This window comes from Nicotiana tomentosiformis, chromosome 10 (assembly GCF_000390325.3).
Source record: "Nicotiana tomentosiformis chromosome 10, ASM39032v3, whole genome shotgun sequence".
In the NCBI taxonomy this organism is placed as follows: Eukaryota; Viridiplantae; Streptophyta; class Magnoliopsida; order Solanales; family Solanaceae; genus Nicotiana; species Nicotiana tomentosiformis.
Genome location: NC_090821.1, coordinates 52,693,589 through 52,708,316, shown reverse-complemented (window position 1 = coordinate 52,708,316; position 14,728 = coordinate 52,693,589). Strand labels below are relative to the sequence as shown.

Here is a 14,728-nt window from a genome sequence, read left to right as displayed (position 1 = left end):
GAGGATCTATCCTCGCTCGCTGATCCCTCCGCTTCAGGACCGCCCGGGGCCGCCGCAAAGGAGGAGAAAAAGAAGAAAATAAGGAAGTCCTTGGGCTCCCCGGATGCTAAGGAAGAAGAAGAAGAAGAGGGTGGCCATTCGGGTCCGGAAAAGCAACAAAATAGCACCAAGTCCAAGGTACGAACTCTTATTCCCTCTAACGGATCAGGGATTATCCCGAGGATGACAACCTTGAGTTCATTGCTCATAAGTTAACCCTCAACGAGGGGGAGCAGGCGACAACCGAAAAAGTGACCAAGAGGTCGATCCCTCTCTAGATCAGGATCCATAGGGAGAGTCGGAGGCCACGGCATTCCCGAGAAGCCGCTACTGCCTCGAAGAAGGTAGCCGGTGTCATTAACATCGCAGAGATGCCATCCTACATTGGGTCCATGTTCGAAAGGACTCAAGCTGATAAAGAGAAATCAAACAAGATGACATCGGGACCAAATGATGCCCTCAACACGTTCTTCAATGGCATGGACATGACCGTGTTGGAGGACTTCTCCAGGCTTGGCCTCCTAGAGGTCCCAAAAAAGGATGTGCCATCAGGAGCGGGCGAGCCAAACTCGAGCCAGAAACTAGTGAAGTAGTTCTCTGTCCCGAAAGTGGATCCCGACCGTAAGAGAAAGATCGTTCTTACTATCCCAACGGACACCCAGGCATTGTCCGCTTCGGTGGTGATCTCGTCCAAGTCACACCTCTATTTGAGGTTACTAAACGGTCTATGCAATAGTAATACCCAACAAAGAGTCAGGGTCGAATTCCACAAGGAGCTATATGAATCGGATATAGAGGTATATATTGTGGTGAATGAGCTTAAACTATCTTAAATTACACTTCCACAAGGTTTTGGTTGATTCTAGGTCTAGTTTAAACTAAGATTGCAAGATAAATAATTAAAACTAAGAAATTGTTTTTGTTGTTATTTTCAAATAATGTAAAAGGCCTAGGGCTATGACCTTCACCTAGGTGTTTGCCTGATGGGTTATAAACTGTAAAGCTTGTTTTGTTGGTCGGAGTGTATTATAGCTATCAACACTCAAGTACCCACTCAATACCTCTCGGTAAGAGAGTGATTTTGCCCAATTTTGCTTTCTCAACTCCAAATGGTTATTGAACAAAATAATTGATAAAATGCTCAAGTCGGGTTTTACTATCTCTAGGTTCAACCCTTTAATTAGGACTATTAATCTCTTGATTTTATCCTAAATTCTTGTTAGCCAAGTTTTCCTAGACTAAACCTCTCTTTCTCAAGAAGAGACCAAGTCAAATAGGCATGAACTAATATTTGCAACCATTAATTCTTCAATTAAAAGCAAGAACAAGGCTAAAATAATAAACGTCCAACCATAAACAAGCCATAAATCAAACACCCATTAGGTTTACACACTAGGGTTGGGTCACAACCCTAGTTATAAATCTAGCTACTCATAATAGGTATAGAAGAAAATAAAATAGAAAAGATGATAAAACTCATATTGCAAGATTAAAAGATAAAAATCCAATGTTAAATCACCAAAGTAAGCTAAAGTTGCCCAAAGAGGCAAGTAAAAACGGCTACAGGACTTTCAATAATCTAAACTTAACCTAATTTTGTGAAACTAGTCTATTTATACAAAGCTAAAATTTTCGGACAAAAATTCCCTTACGGAAGTTCTGCGGCCGCACAATTCCATGTGCGTTCCGCACTTCTCTTCAGTCTTGACAGGAGTTGACTCTACGGCCACACAATTCTGGATTGCAGCTGTATCTCTCATATTCTGCGGTCCGCACAATGTTTGGTGCGGTTGCACAGGGTTCTTCTGCGGCCGCACAATTATTGTGCGGTCCGCATTTCTTTTTGAGCTTGAAATGAGACTCTTTGAACTTTAGCTCTTGCATAACTTCTGCGGCCGCACAATAATTGTGCGGTCCGCACTTTGCACTTGGACTGTATTAAACTTCCTTCACATTCTGCGGCCGCAGATGAAAATCTACGGTCTGCACTTGAGCTTCTGTGCCTGATTTTTATCCTTGGGTTCAAATCACTCATTTTTGAGTTGGCTTTCATCTTTGTGGCTCATTTTCCAATACTCCCGCAATTAAGCATATTTTATCAGTTTTTGGAAATATAATTAAGCACTTCTTATGAATTATCAACAAGGCAATGATTTGAATTTTTAAGCACAAATAGTTCTAATGTGACACTTGAGTATCAAGAGTTGACTTTATTCATCAAGGTAGCTCGCTCTTTCATGTAGGTCATTATGGATCCCAAACTCCTCCTCCTCTACTCTCCGTTAGCATATCTTACTTAAGAATGTAGCACTCAATTCAAGGATTTGTGAAAAGCTCGCTCATCTCTCTCAAAAAAATGCCACAAGTACGACTCTAAGTACCATATGCTTGCCCCTCATGTAAATCACCACTAATGTAAGTTCACTCAGCTTGAAATCACATAGGGCTTTTTCGGATGAAGGCTTTTGGACTAAGGTAGGAAATGTTGGAATAGAACGGGTTCATCTTCGCTTAAGCACTCCATTTTCTCTTTTTGGCTCATGCTTTGCCGACTCTTTGAGGCATTTTCTGTTTCCTTAGGGGAACTAGGAGACTTAATATCACTCTTTCTCGGTCATGATATTCATTTTCTCCTTCTTTGTTTTCTCCATGCTTTGCATCGCTGCTTTTCTTTGAATCCCTTCAACTCTTCAACTTATTCACTTTCTTTTTGCATTTTTCTTTTGTTCTTTCTTCTTCTATTTTTCTTTTTTTTCTTTGCCTTTCCTTTTCTTCATTTCTTTTCTCTTTTTTGTACCTTGATACCACTTTCAAACTCCTCGTCTCTCCCCCAAACTTATGTTTTAGCCAATTGTTTCTCGTGTTAATAAAAGCTCGGGTGCTAAGAGAGGGTCACTACAAAACGGGTAAAGATTTGTAACATGGTTATCAAATGAGAAAGTTTTTAGGCTCAAAAGGGTTGACTAGGGATAACAACATTGGTGGGCCATGAAAAATTTCAAAACGGGTCAAGGAGAGCCTACAATCACTTCTCAAGCCAAGCAAAACTTAAAATTTTGCCTAGAAACACATTCGGGGCAAGTTCTAGACCATTCGCACGGTTTAATTCAAATTTTCTATAACTCAGTTCTGTAGCACGATTTAGATTTCAAAGAAGGGTAACCAACTCCTAAATGCCCTGTAGTGCCCTGCTTATATAATGTGGTGCACAACACATCTATAAACAAGACCCTACTAGACACGGCTTGTAGACTCCCTAGGACAGAACTGCTCTGATACCAAGTTTGTCACGCCCCGAACCTAGGAGCGATACAAGCACCTGGTGCCTCACCTAACCTGGCGTACCAAATTGCGACTAAGGGACTCTGAACACATAATGTCATACTTTGGCCATGGGGCCACCTTGCAAGACAATTTGCGAAGCAAAATATAAAACTGAATGGAAACTAGCGCTAACTAAACATCAATATAAAGCTAGGCTGAAAAGGCCGTCATAGCTACTACAGCTGACAAACCACCAAATTATACATACCAGGCCTACAAACCCAACATACTGCACTAACCAACAGGATATGTCTACAAGCCTCTACTGATAGATGTACTATGATCGGAACAGGGCCCCGACCTACCCATAACATATATACAGATATACATAAGATGTACACAACACTCTAGACCTGGCAACTCCGAAAGACGTGGAGCTTACCGATCAGGCTGAACTCGGGAAACACCTACTGAGGAGATCTACTCGTCTGTCTATCTGAACCTGCATGCATGAAATGCAGCGTCCCCGGAAAAGGGACGTCAGTACGAAATAATGTACCGAGTATGTAAGGCAATAACATAACTGAAAATCGAAACTGAACTGATAATATAATAACTGGAAGTAACTGGGAGTCAAAGATGATCTGGAGATATACTTACCTGCTGATACTGACTCAACTCCTTCAATATAGTAAGTAAAATAATTGTACGGCCTTATAAGGCTCGGTATATATAACTGCTCTGCCATAGTAGGCTCGCTCATAGGCGCTCGGCCATACTAGGCTATGTATCTCGACCATGCTGGGCTCGCTCATAGGTGCTCGGCCACAGTAGGCTCGGTATATAACTTTCCATCTGATCAGAGGTTGCCCAATAGGGGCCTGCCCATCGATTATAGCTCGATGGTAATGAAAATACTGTAATACTGTATATATAGGCTTGCTGCTCTCTTGACTGGAAGAAGACAATACTAAAATTGAATATAGAGTCTCGATAAGGAATAATATTGTAACTTATGAGACTAGAATAGTGTGAATAAATTCATGAATATGAACTTCTCTTTTTGTCTCATTACTAACACATGTAGCTACGAGATCATGCCAAAATGAAGGAAGGCTTAGCCTTAACATACCTTATCACAATCTTTCCAATCACCAAGTTGAACTCACCTCTTCGCACCTTAATCTACAAGAATGATAATAATACTATCGTTAAGTTACGAAAGGTACAACTATCGCACAACGAACGACAAACCTATTTTGTATTAAAACGGGCAGCATCTCCCCTATAATCCTTACTTCCTCCAAATTCAAGATAACACCAACAATACAAGAACAGAACAATAACAACATATATACATCATTTTCCAGCCCTATATACACCATCAAATACTACAAAACAGCCCAACACACCCCAATCTCTTCGTACACAAAACGACCACCGTAGTAGTGTCAAACGACCCGAAAATGTTATGACGAACGACCAGCCAACCACCCTACATTTATATGGTGTTTATAAACCCCCTTCCTCCTCCAAAAATCCACAAAATAGTAGTAAAACACGCAGCCCAACAGCAACACAAAACAGTCCACAAAACAGTCCGCTACAAGTGAATAACTCGAACTCACGGCTTCCGATCACCGTCCCGTGAGTTCTTACAAGTATAGAACGACTTACCATGAATTTACAGAATAAAAATTGGATGAAAGAGAGAAGTAAACTCACCTTATTTGTTGGATAACTCAGCTCTTATCTTGGTTCTTCAAACTCTAGGTTTTACCTCCAATTGGAACTTGAAAGGGAGAGAAAATCAATTAGGGTTTATGGGAAATTTTTGGAAGGATTCTTTGCAGAGCTTATGTCTGGTTATTATGCTCTATTTTAAGTCTAATATATGAAGAAAATAGGCCCTTAAAAGGCCTCTTTGGACGACCCAAAATGGCCCCTTTTTTTGGGCTCTCATTTAAGCAAGTAGGTGACACACCTACTTGTCACCTAGCTGCTTGCGTAGTATCGCACAAATGCCCATATCTTTCTACTCCAATATCGTATTGACAAACGGTTTAATGAGTTGCAAAATAGACTCATAGATCTTTAATTTGATGGGTGGAACACCCCATAACTCTAAGTATATTGGGAGAAAACCGCAGTTACATTTGATCCAAAGTTTCAGTAAAACTTATGAATGTAACTTGTGATGACTTTCATCGACTTTTGTTCCACAACTCTCTTGACTTCAAAACATAACACACGGATGTCATACGACTAATATAAATCATAACATAATCTCCTTATCATGTTAAGCACCCTAGTCTCACCCCAAAGGTATATGTTATAACATTCCCAACTTGTCGACTTTCGACGAAACATTATTTTCTTCAATTGCTTTATCTTCTGAACCGTCCAACCCTCTTTGTACTTGTTGTTCATGATCTTCAATATTTGTAACCTCAGAGGTAACATGATTAAATTAATTTATATACTTTTAAATATTATCTCATTTTTGGTCCTACATTAGTTTGCTTACGATGCATTTTTATGTACGAAAATATAGGGTGTAACATCATTCCCCCTTGGAAACATTCGTCCTCGAATGTTTACTCTTAGAGACTTTGGAAACTTTTGCCAGAGTATCCTTCGTACACTAGGTTAAAACCAACCTGTACGTAGCCAGAAAACATACTATGCATGCCACACATGGCCAATGTTTATAAATAGCAACACTTTGCCTCACCAACCGTAAATCATAAATACTAAAAGTGAAAAATAAAAGCTTACCTGCTGACCTGCTAGCCTGAATAGAGCTGTGTTGTAGCATCCCATCTCGAGCCATATCTTCAGTTTGAAATAGGTGGGGGTATTTAGACTTCATTTCTTCCTCCGATTCCCACGTCATCTCTTCTACATTCTTGCTCCTCCATAAAACCTTTACGGAAGCTACCTCCTTATTTCGTAGATTGCGGATTTGTCGGTCTAGGATGGAAACTGGAATTTCCTCGTATGACAAGTCCTCTGTAATCTGTACATCATCCGTGGGCACCACTCGGGTAGGATCGCCAATGCACTTCCGTAGCATAGATACGTGAAAAATCGGATGGACAGACTCCAATTCTGAGGGCAACTCTAACTCATAAGCTACTTGGCCCACTCTCCGAATGATCCTATAAGGCCCAATATACCGTGGGCTAAGCTTGCCTTTCTTGCCAAACCTCATCACGCCCTTCATAGGTGATACCTTTAAGAATACCCAGTCATTAATCCTGAACTCTAAGTCTCGTCGCCGCACGTCAGAATATGACTTCTGACGACTCTGAGCTGTCAACAGTCGCTCCCGGATAAGCTTTACTTTCTCTATGGCCTGTTGAACCAGGTCTGGCCCATATAACCCAGATTCCCCAACATCAAACCACCCTATAGGAGATCTGCACTTACGCCCATACAAAGCCTCGTACGGAGCCATCTGAATACTGGAGTGGTAACTGTTATTATATGCAAACTCGACAAGAGGTAGATGTTCATCCCAACTTCTTTTAAAATCCAACACACATACTCGTAACATATCCTCGAGCGTCTGAATTGTGCGCTCGGCTTGTCCATCAGTCTGTGGATGAAAAGCTATGCTGAGATTCACCTGAGTCCCTAGACCTCTCTGAAATGACCTCCAAAAATGTGCTGTAAACTGAGCCCCACGGTCAGATATAATAGAAACTGGTACTCCGTGTAGCCGCACTATCTCCTTAATATATAACTTTGCATAATCTTCTGCTGTATATGTAGATCTGACCGGTAGGAAGTGAGCTGATTTCGTGAGCCTATCGACTATCACCCATATGGAATCGAACTTACGATTAGAACGAGGTAAACCCGTGATAAAGTCCATGTTTATCGCCTCCCATTTCTATGTCGGGATCTCTATAGTCTGCATTAGCCCTCCAGGCTTCTGGTGCTCTATCTTCACTTGCTGGCAACTAGTACATTGGGCGACAAACTCAGCAATGTTCTTCTTCAGATCATTCCACCAGTACACATCCTTAATGTCATGATACATCTTCGTCGACCCAGGATGGATGGAATACCATGAATAATGTGCCTCTGACATAATCCTGTCTCGTAGCCCTGCTACATCTGGAACATACAAACGACCCCTATATCTAAGAACCCCATCTCCCTTTAGCTCTAACAGTGGCTTCTTCTGCTGCGGAACTCGCTCTCTCAGCTCGACCAACTCTGGGTCCTCGTACTGCCTTTCCTTGACTTCTGCTATGAGGGATGATTTTGTAGTGTTTTGGAGTACAACTCCACTATCCTCAGAATCTACTAACCGAACCCCCAACGAAGACAATTGATGAATCTCTCTAGCTAATTGTCTTTTCTTGGGCTCTACATGTGCTAAGCTACCCATAGATCGGTGACTTAAGGCATCTGCTACAACATTAGCTTTCCCTGGATGGTAGAGAATGTTAACATCGTAATCTTTCAATAACTCAAGCCATCGCCTCTGTCGCAAATTCAACTCTTTCTGCTTGAAGATATATTGTAGGCTTTTATGATCAGTAAATACATCAACATGAACACCATATAAATAATGCCGCCATATCTTAAGTGCATGGACAACCGCAGCTAACTCGAGGTCGTGGGTCGGATAATTCCTCTCGTGCTTCCTCAACTGCCTTGAAGCATACGCAATTACCTTCCCATGTTGCATCAGGACACATCCTAACCCGACACCTGATGCATCACAATACACGGCATAACCCTCTAGACCCTCTGGAAGTGTTAGAACTGGAGCTGAGGTCAACCTGTTCTTAAGCTCTTGGAAACTCTGCTCACAAGCCTCTGTCCATTGAAACTTAGTTTCTTTCTGTGTCAACTTCGTCAATGGTGCCGAAAGGGAAGAAAAACCCTCTACGAACCTCCGATAGTATCCTGCTAAGCCTAGAAAGCTACGAACCTCTGTCGGAGTGGTAGGTCTAGGCCAAGATTTCACGGCCTCAATCTTCTGAGTGTCCACCTTTATCCCTTCATCTGATACAATATGCCCCAAGAATGCTACAGACTTCAACCAGAACTCATATTTAGAAAACTTAGCATACAACTTACGACGCATAGACATGATTCCTAAGTAATTACGGTTATCGCATGTTGATTATTAAAGAAATAAATTATTAAACCTATTGACATAATTTCTAAGTGATTTTCGCAGTAGAGATCAATGAATAGATTGAAAGTACTTAGAATTGCTCGTGCTTTTTAACAGTAACATGATGAAACTATAAACAACGTTTGAAGTGTTCAGCATTAAAATGAGTGGTGATATCCTATAGGTAGGATTTCTAAAGATTGGCGATTGGAACTGATTTCCTATATTTAGTCCCTATAGACATGTTTTCTAGGTGAGCATCATAATAGCAATAGAAATTAACTAATTAAAAATTCTACAGGCATGATTTCTAACGTATTTGAAGCACTTATGCAAATTAAAGGAGTGTTTACTTCCTATAGGCACGCTATCTAGAAACACGTAGCAGTAGACATAGAAATAGATGAAGCATTTAAACTCATGTTTAATGGTATACGAGTGGTGTGTGTGTGTGATAATCCTAAGAACATGATTTCTAACAGTGCACCCAAAATTGAAAGGCATATATAGCAGGTTGGATATATAAATCATATGAATCCTATAAGCATGCTGGCTACCCTTCCATGCAAATATTAAACATACTCGTTTCCCCATTTTACTAATACCCCAATTGTTTATTACAAAGTTATTACTGGCCCAGTAATGTAATTACAAAGAATTGAACAAACAATAACAGTGGATCTATAACAGGCCCAAAAGAAATACCCATCATTGCCTAGGCCTCTAACAAAACTCCTTCACCAAATTAGCACACCCCGATTAACAGGGACTACATCCATCAGCAAACTAGAAATCAAAGGGAAAAACCCAAACCAAACAAGACAGCCACAGATTGACTACATGACCAAACATCGAGTTACCCAGAAATCATTTTAAATAACTTATATGCTCAACAGATAGAATGAGGAAACACTTAGGTGTCTGAGATAACTCAGGTATCAGAAGTAAAGAGAATGGCCAAAAGACCCCAAGCCCTAGTGTATCAGAGTTCACAAGGGCCTCAAATGGACCCCGAGAAGTGCTCACACTAGGGAGGGCAATGGTAAGAGTCTTGGTGGCCTTGGCTTTCAGCCGGCCAAGAATGACAGACTCAGAATGATACATATAGTAAACGAGATTGAGAGAACATGAATTAGTGACAGACTTTAAAGAGATACACTTGCATTTCAGAAGCAGACATAGCAAAGTTGCTTAAAAATATAGAACATGCCAATCAAGTGGTTCAACAAAACTTAGAGGGCATGTCACTATTATAAGTTCAATACTTAGCAAGAGATAACATATTGGCAGTAAACATATTGAGCATTAATGGAATCAGATTTTTTTAAAGATTAAAGGTGCACAATGCCAAGACGAGTTCAAAGTAATGCACCAACTCAAAGGGTTAAAACCTAAGGGTCCAAATTATTCAAGTTAAGTATCACAATACTAGAAAACTATGAAATAGACCAATGTTAAAACTTCATCGTGAATAATGATAGTTAGGACAACTATTCTAAAAGTGTCAAATAATCATGGGAGGGTACAGGATTTAGCAGACCAAAACACAATGAAGTGATAAAAATAACATGGAGCGGATCATAGCTAACATGAATGCCTTAAGTACATTACAAGCATGAGCTAGTCATTACAATGATTCAGGACAAAGCAGGGAAACAAACTCATGTTAGGCAGTAAAGATAAACATTCAGATACCAATCTACTAGTCTAAGCGAGTTTAAGGGAGTCCAAATTATTCAGGTTAAGCATGTATAGATGCATACTTCATGACTGGGAATGTTTTAGGTGAAATCAATGCTCAAGGAGTTCAGATCCTGATAATGCCACAAAGTTGCACTCAGAGATAGTCTAGGAAACATTTAGGTCACGAAATTTCAGAGATATGAATATGCGAATCATGAACGCAGAAAAACGAAATCGCAAAAGCTAAGAAACATACCAGCTATCAGTTGACAAATAGATAAAGAAGGAAGAAAAATTCCACAATATTCTAAACGCTAACAAAGAGCAATAAAACCCAAGATCTTAGTGCGTCAAAGTTCCCAAGGGCTTCAAACGAACCCCGGGCAATGCTCGTACCAAGAAAAGTTGAAAAACTCAAATTCCGGTGGCCTTGGCTTTCAGCCGGCCAAGGGCCAAAGTAGAGAATGAGAGAATAATAGAGTAATAGCTTTGAGTTTTAGTAAAAATCAGTGGTAAAAAAGTCTCACCATTAAAGAGGAATGGGGAGGGTTTATATAGTAGTAGAAATCAAGCAAACGAATCAAGAAAACACTGTAAAATCAACCCAAATAAGGAAATGATAACATGCAGAATCAATAAAAAATCGGATTAGGGAAAAATTAGGTAAACCTTAATTGACAGAAAACGGAAATTGGCCGGAGATCTTGGCTAATCTGACCCATATAGCCTGGCCATGATGCACATGGACAAGATATCGTCCAGATTCAAGCGATTAAAGTTGAACGACCAGATTCTGAGAGATACTACTTGCCATGTTTAGGCAAGTACTAAGTGATACCATGGTCTTGCAGGTAATACTGAAATAATACTTAAAAGGCAAGAAAATCATGGAAGGAATCCATGATTGAGAGGGATTCAGAGAAGAACTAGAGGGCGGCTAGGGTTTTTCTGGGGGAGGGAGGAGTGTTTGAGGGCGGTTACTGAAGAGACAATGGGGATTAGGGTTTGGGTGAGGGGATATAAGGAAAGTGGGGGGAAATGTTGTGAGTTGTTGATCAATTTTGATCAACGGCTGGGGTTAAAACAAGCTGGGGTTGGTTTTTTGACTGGGTTGGGGAATTGAGTCGTTTGGGCTGATGAGGTTGTTGGGCCAGGGGTGTATTTGGACTTTAATGGTCCGAAATTAATCCTAATTTTGGGCCAGATTTAAAATAGGGAATTAAGGGGAAATAATTTTATAAAATATAGTTAAATAAAAATATAAAAATGTCATTTATGCAAATTAATATTTTATAACAATAGTAGAAGATTATAAAAATGTAAGATACTACTTCGACCTTGAATAAAATGATGAATGCAATAAAATTGTAAAATATAGGCTATTAATGCAAGATTGTGCAAATAGCTTAAAAATATAGGCTATTAATGCAAGATTGTGCAAATAGCTTAAAAATTCTAATGTAATTATATAAAATGAAGTAAAAACAATATTTGAAACATGTATTTTGGGTGAAAATAATAATTTTAGGTAATTAAGTCGTCACAAAATAATTTGAAGGAGTAATTAATAGATATTCAAGTAATTTAAATGTAAGAAAAAATAATTTTAAAGCTCTAAAATTATGGAAAATTATAAAAAAAATACTTGTAAACTAAATAATGATTTAAAAATGATATTTTGAAAGTATATATACTATTTGGGAAAATATGAGGGCAAAATTGGGTATCAACAGCTGCCTCTCTTTACCCAAGAATGATGAAAGAGTTGTCGGGTAAAGAAAATGATGACCAATTTTGGCCGAATTGAGTGAGTAATGATGTGATTTGAGAAAATGGAGGTCGAACCCTGGTTCGTGAGTTGCCTATATATCCCTAGTGTTACAGGAATCACGCAGTGTGCAGCTCTGAATCCAACGGTGAACGAGGCCGATGAAGTTGCTATAGGAATGCTTGCATGTTTCGGAGAGGGTTCTTTTGGGTGGGATAGTATCGGATGAATTTATGTGAAGTCGTGAATGTGAGTTTGAAACGTTATGGATGTATCACAGAGTAAATATCTGAATGGTCATAGAGTAAAAGATGGGTAATTGATAGTGGTCGGTTATGTTTGAAACAATTGCGGGATGTGAACGTTATGAACGGAAACCGGAGCAAAGATTGCTCCCGTTTGAAGAATGGTTACTTCCTGGATTACCTGCAAAACTTAAAACACGATGCATGCAAGTATATATGGATTATTGCGAGAATTTAAATATGATGCAAATTCCCTTTGGACCATGAAAGTTGTCTTTGGACGGTGAGGATGATGTCCTTAGACTATGACGTCCTGGGCCATGAATCGTGTAATAAGAGATTCGCAGGCCATGAAATGATGTCCTCGGTCCATGAGGATGGTGCCTCTAGACTATGATGTCTTTAAATAATGATGTGCAATTTTGAGAGATCCTCAGGCCATGGAATGATGTCTCCCCGCTATGAGGATGATGCCTTCGGACTATGACGTCTTTGGACAAAATGGCGATGTTTCAGCCCATGAAATGCAAAGATATGATGCTTGGTCATATGCGAAATTAAACAAGACAAGGCTTAGTCTTGTTTAAGATGAAGGCAGTGCTTAGCCCAGGTGAATAGAGGATAGTGCCAAGTCTTATATAGCGTAATGGAGATAGTATTTAATCTTGAGAAAAAAGGCATTGCTTAGCCTTATGCAAGAAGGGAGGTAGTGCTTAGCCTCATGCAAAGAAAGAGACAATTCTTAGTCTCATGTGGGAAAGGCAATGCTTAGCCTTATGCAATTAGGGAGACAATGCTTAGCCTCATACAAAGAGGGAGACAATGCTTAGTCTCATGTAGGGAGAGCCAATGTTTAGCCTTATGCAAAAGGGGAGAAATGCTTAGCCTCATGCAAAGAGGGAGACAATGCTTAGTCTCATGCAGGGAAAGGCAATTCTTAGACTCATGCAAGAAGGGAGGCAGTGCTTAGCCTCATGTAAAGAACGAGACAATGCTTAGTCCCATGCGGGAAAGGCAGTGCTTAGCCTTATGCAAGAAGGGAGGCAGTGCTTAGCCTCATGCAAATAGGAGACAATGCTTAGTCTCATGCAGGGAAGGGCAGTGCTTAGCCTTATGCAAAAAGGGAGGCAATGCTTAGCCTCATGCAGAGGAAGAGACAATGCTTAGTCTCATGAAGGGAAAGACAGTGCTTAGCCTTATGCAAGAAGGGAGGCAGTGCTTAGCCTCATGCAAGAAAACGATGAGTGATAGTGAGGAAGTAAAGTATTTCTTAGCTGGAGATGCTTGCGCTAGATAATTTGTTGTCTTGAAGACAGTGACTTGATGTGTCTGCGGATATCGTTGTCTTATTGTGCGTGCATCCAAAGAAAAATTGTGAGTTCTGTGGGGTAAGGTTGATTCGTGCTTTTGTTTTCTTATTCTATCTTTGCTCCTGCCTTGAGATCCTATTTGAGTTACCTTGGGTAATATCTAGTTGTTATAGAAATAAAGTTTTCAAAAAAATATGCATGCATTTGATGAATATAGTTATTTGAAATATAGTAGTATGCAATATCAAGTAATTTAGATGAACCGATGATTGTGACATATTTTAGAGATATTGCGACATCCTTGCTTTAGAATTTTGAGGGTTTTTTATCATGGCGAAAATGAAGATTTTATTAAGATGTGATCGAACCCACAGGGCTGCCTACGTATCCCCTCTTAAACGGGAATCAGTTCAAGCGTAGTTCAGTTACATCAAATGAAGAAATGTAAACAATCCTAAACATAGTATCTCTTGACTGCGTTTGAGTTGATGTGCGAACCGTGGTATGATATCCAAGCAAAGCAAATGGTGGCCTCTCATGCCATTGTTTGTAATTATTTACCATTTTCCTCAATATCTTCTTGATGTTCTTGTTGGCGGCTTCTACAGCTCCATTCATTTGCGGCATGTATGTTGTGGAATTCTTATGCTTGATCTTGAAGGTCTCACGCATGGCCTTCATCAGATCACTGTTAAGGTTGGCGACGTTATCGGTAATGATAGATTATGGTAACCCGAATCGACAAACAATGCAATCCCGAACATAATCTGCAACGACCTTTTTAGTTACAACCTTGTAAGATGCGGCTTCAACCAATTTTGTGAAATAGTCTATGGCCACTAGAATGAACCTATGCCTATTTGAAGCAACGGGTTTGATTGGACCGATGACATCCATCCCACAAGCGGAGAAAGGCCAGGGTGCACTTGTTGTATTGAGTTCATTGGGTGGCACTCCTATCATATCAGCATGCATATGGCATTGGTGACACTTCTGGACATACTTGACATAGTCTATTTCCATAGTCATCCAGAAATATCCTGCTCTTAGTATTTTCTTTGCTAAGACAAAGTCGTTCATGTGTGGTCCGCAAGTTCCGGCATGTATTTCCTCGAGCAATTTGGATGCTTCCTTGGCATCAACACATCGCAACAACCCTAGGTCTGGAGTCCTTCTGTACAAAATTCCTCCGCTTTGAAAGAAGTGGTTGGCTAACCTTCGGAGTGTGCATTTATAAGCGTGATTTGCGTGCTCCGAGTACTCTCTTTTTGCCAAGTAT

At 40.0% G+C, this 14,728-nt stretch overlaps 1 protein-coding gene across 1 annotated transcript; it reads right to left on the bottom strand.

Annotated features, from left to right (window-relative positions):
- Window positions 1-313: 313 nt before the first annotated feature.
- LOC138900168 (uncharacterized) lies at window positions 314-14,472 on the bottom strand. The gene is made up of 4 exons (XM_070186883.1): window positions 14,183-14,472; window positions 14,011-14,137; window positions 7,394-7,969; window positions 314-418 (listed from the first exon to the last, which is right to left on the bottom strand). Exons 1-4 carry the CDS (start codon window positions 14,470-14,472, stop codon window positions 314-316), a joined length of 1,098 nt encoding a protein of 365 aa, XP_070042984.1.
- Between the last annotated feature and the right edge of the window lie 256 nt (window positions 14,473-14,728).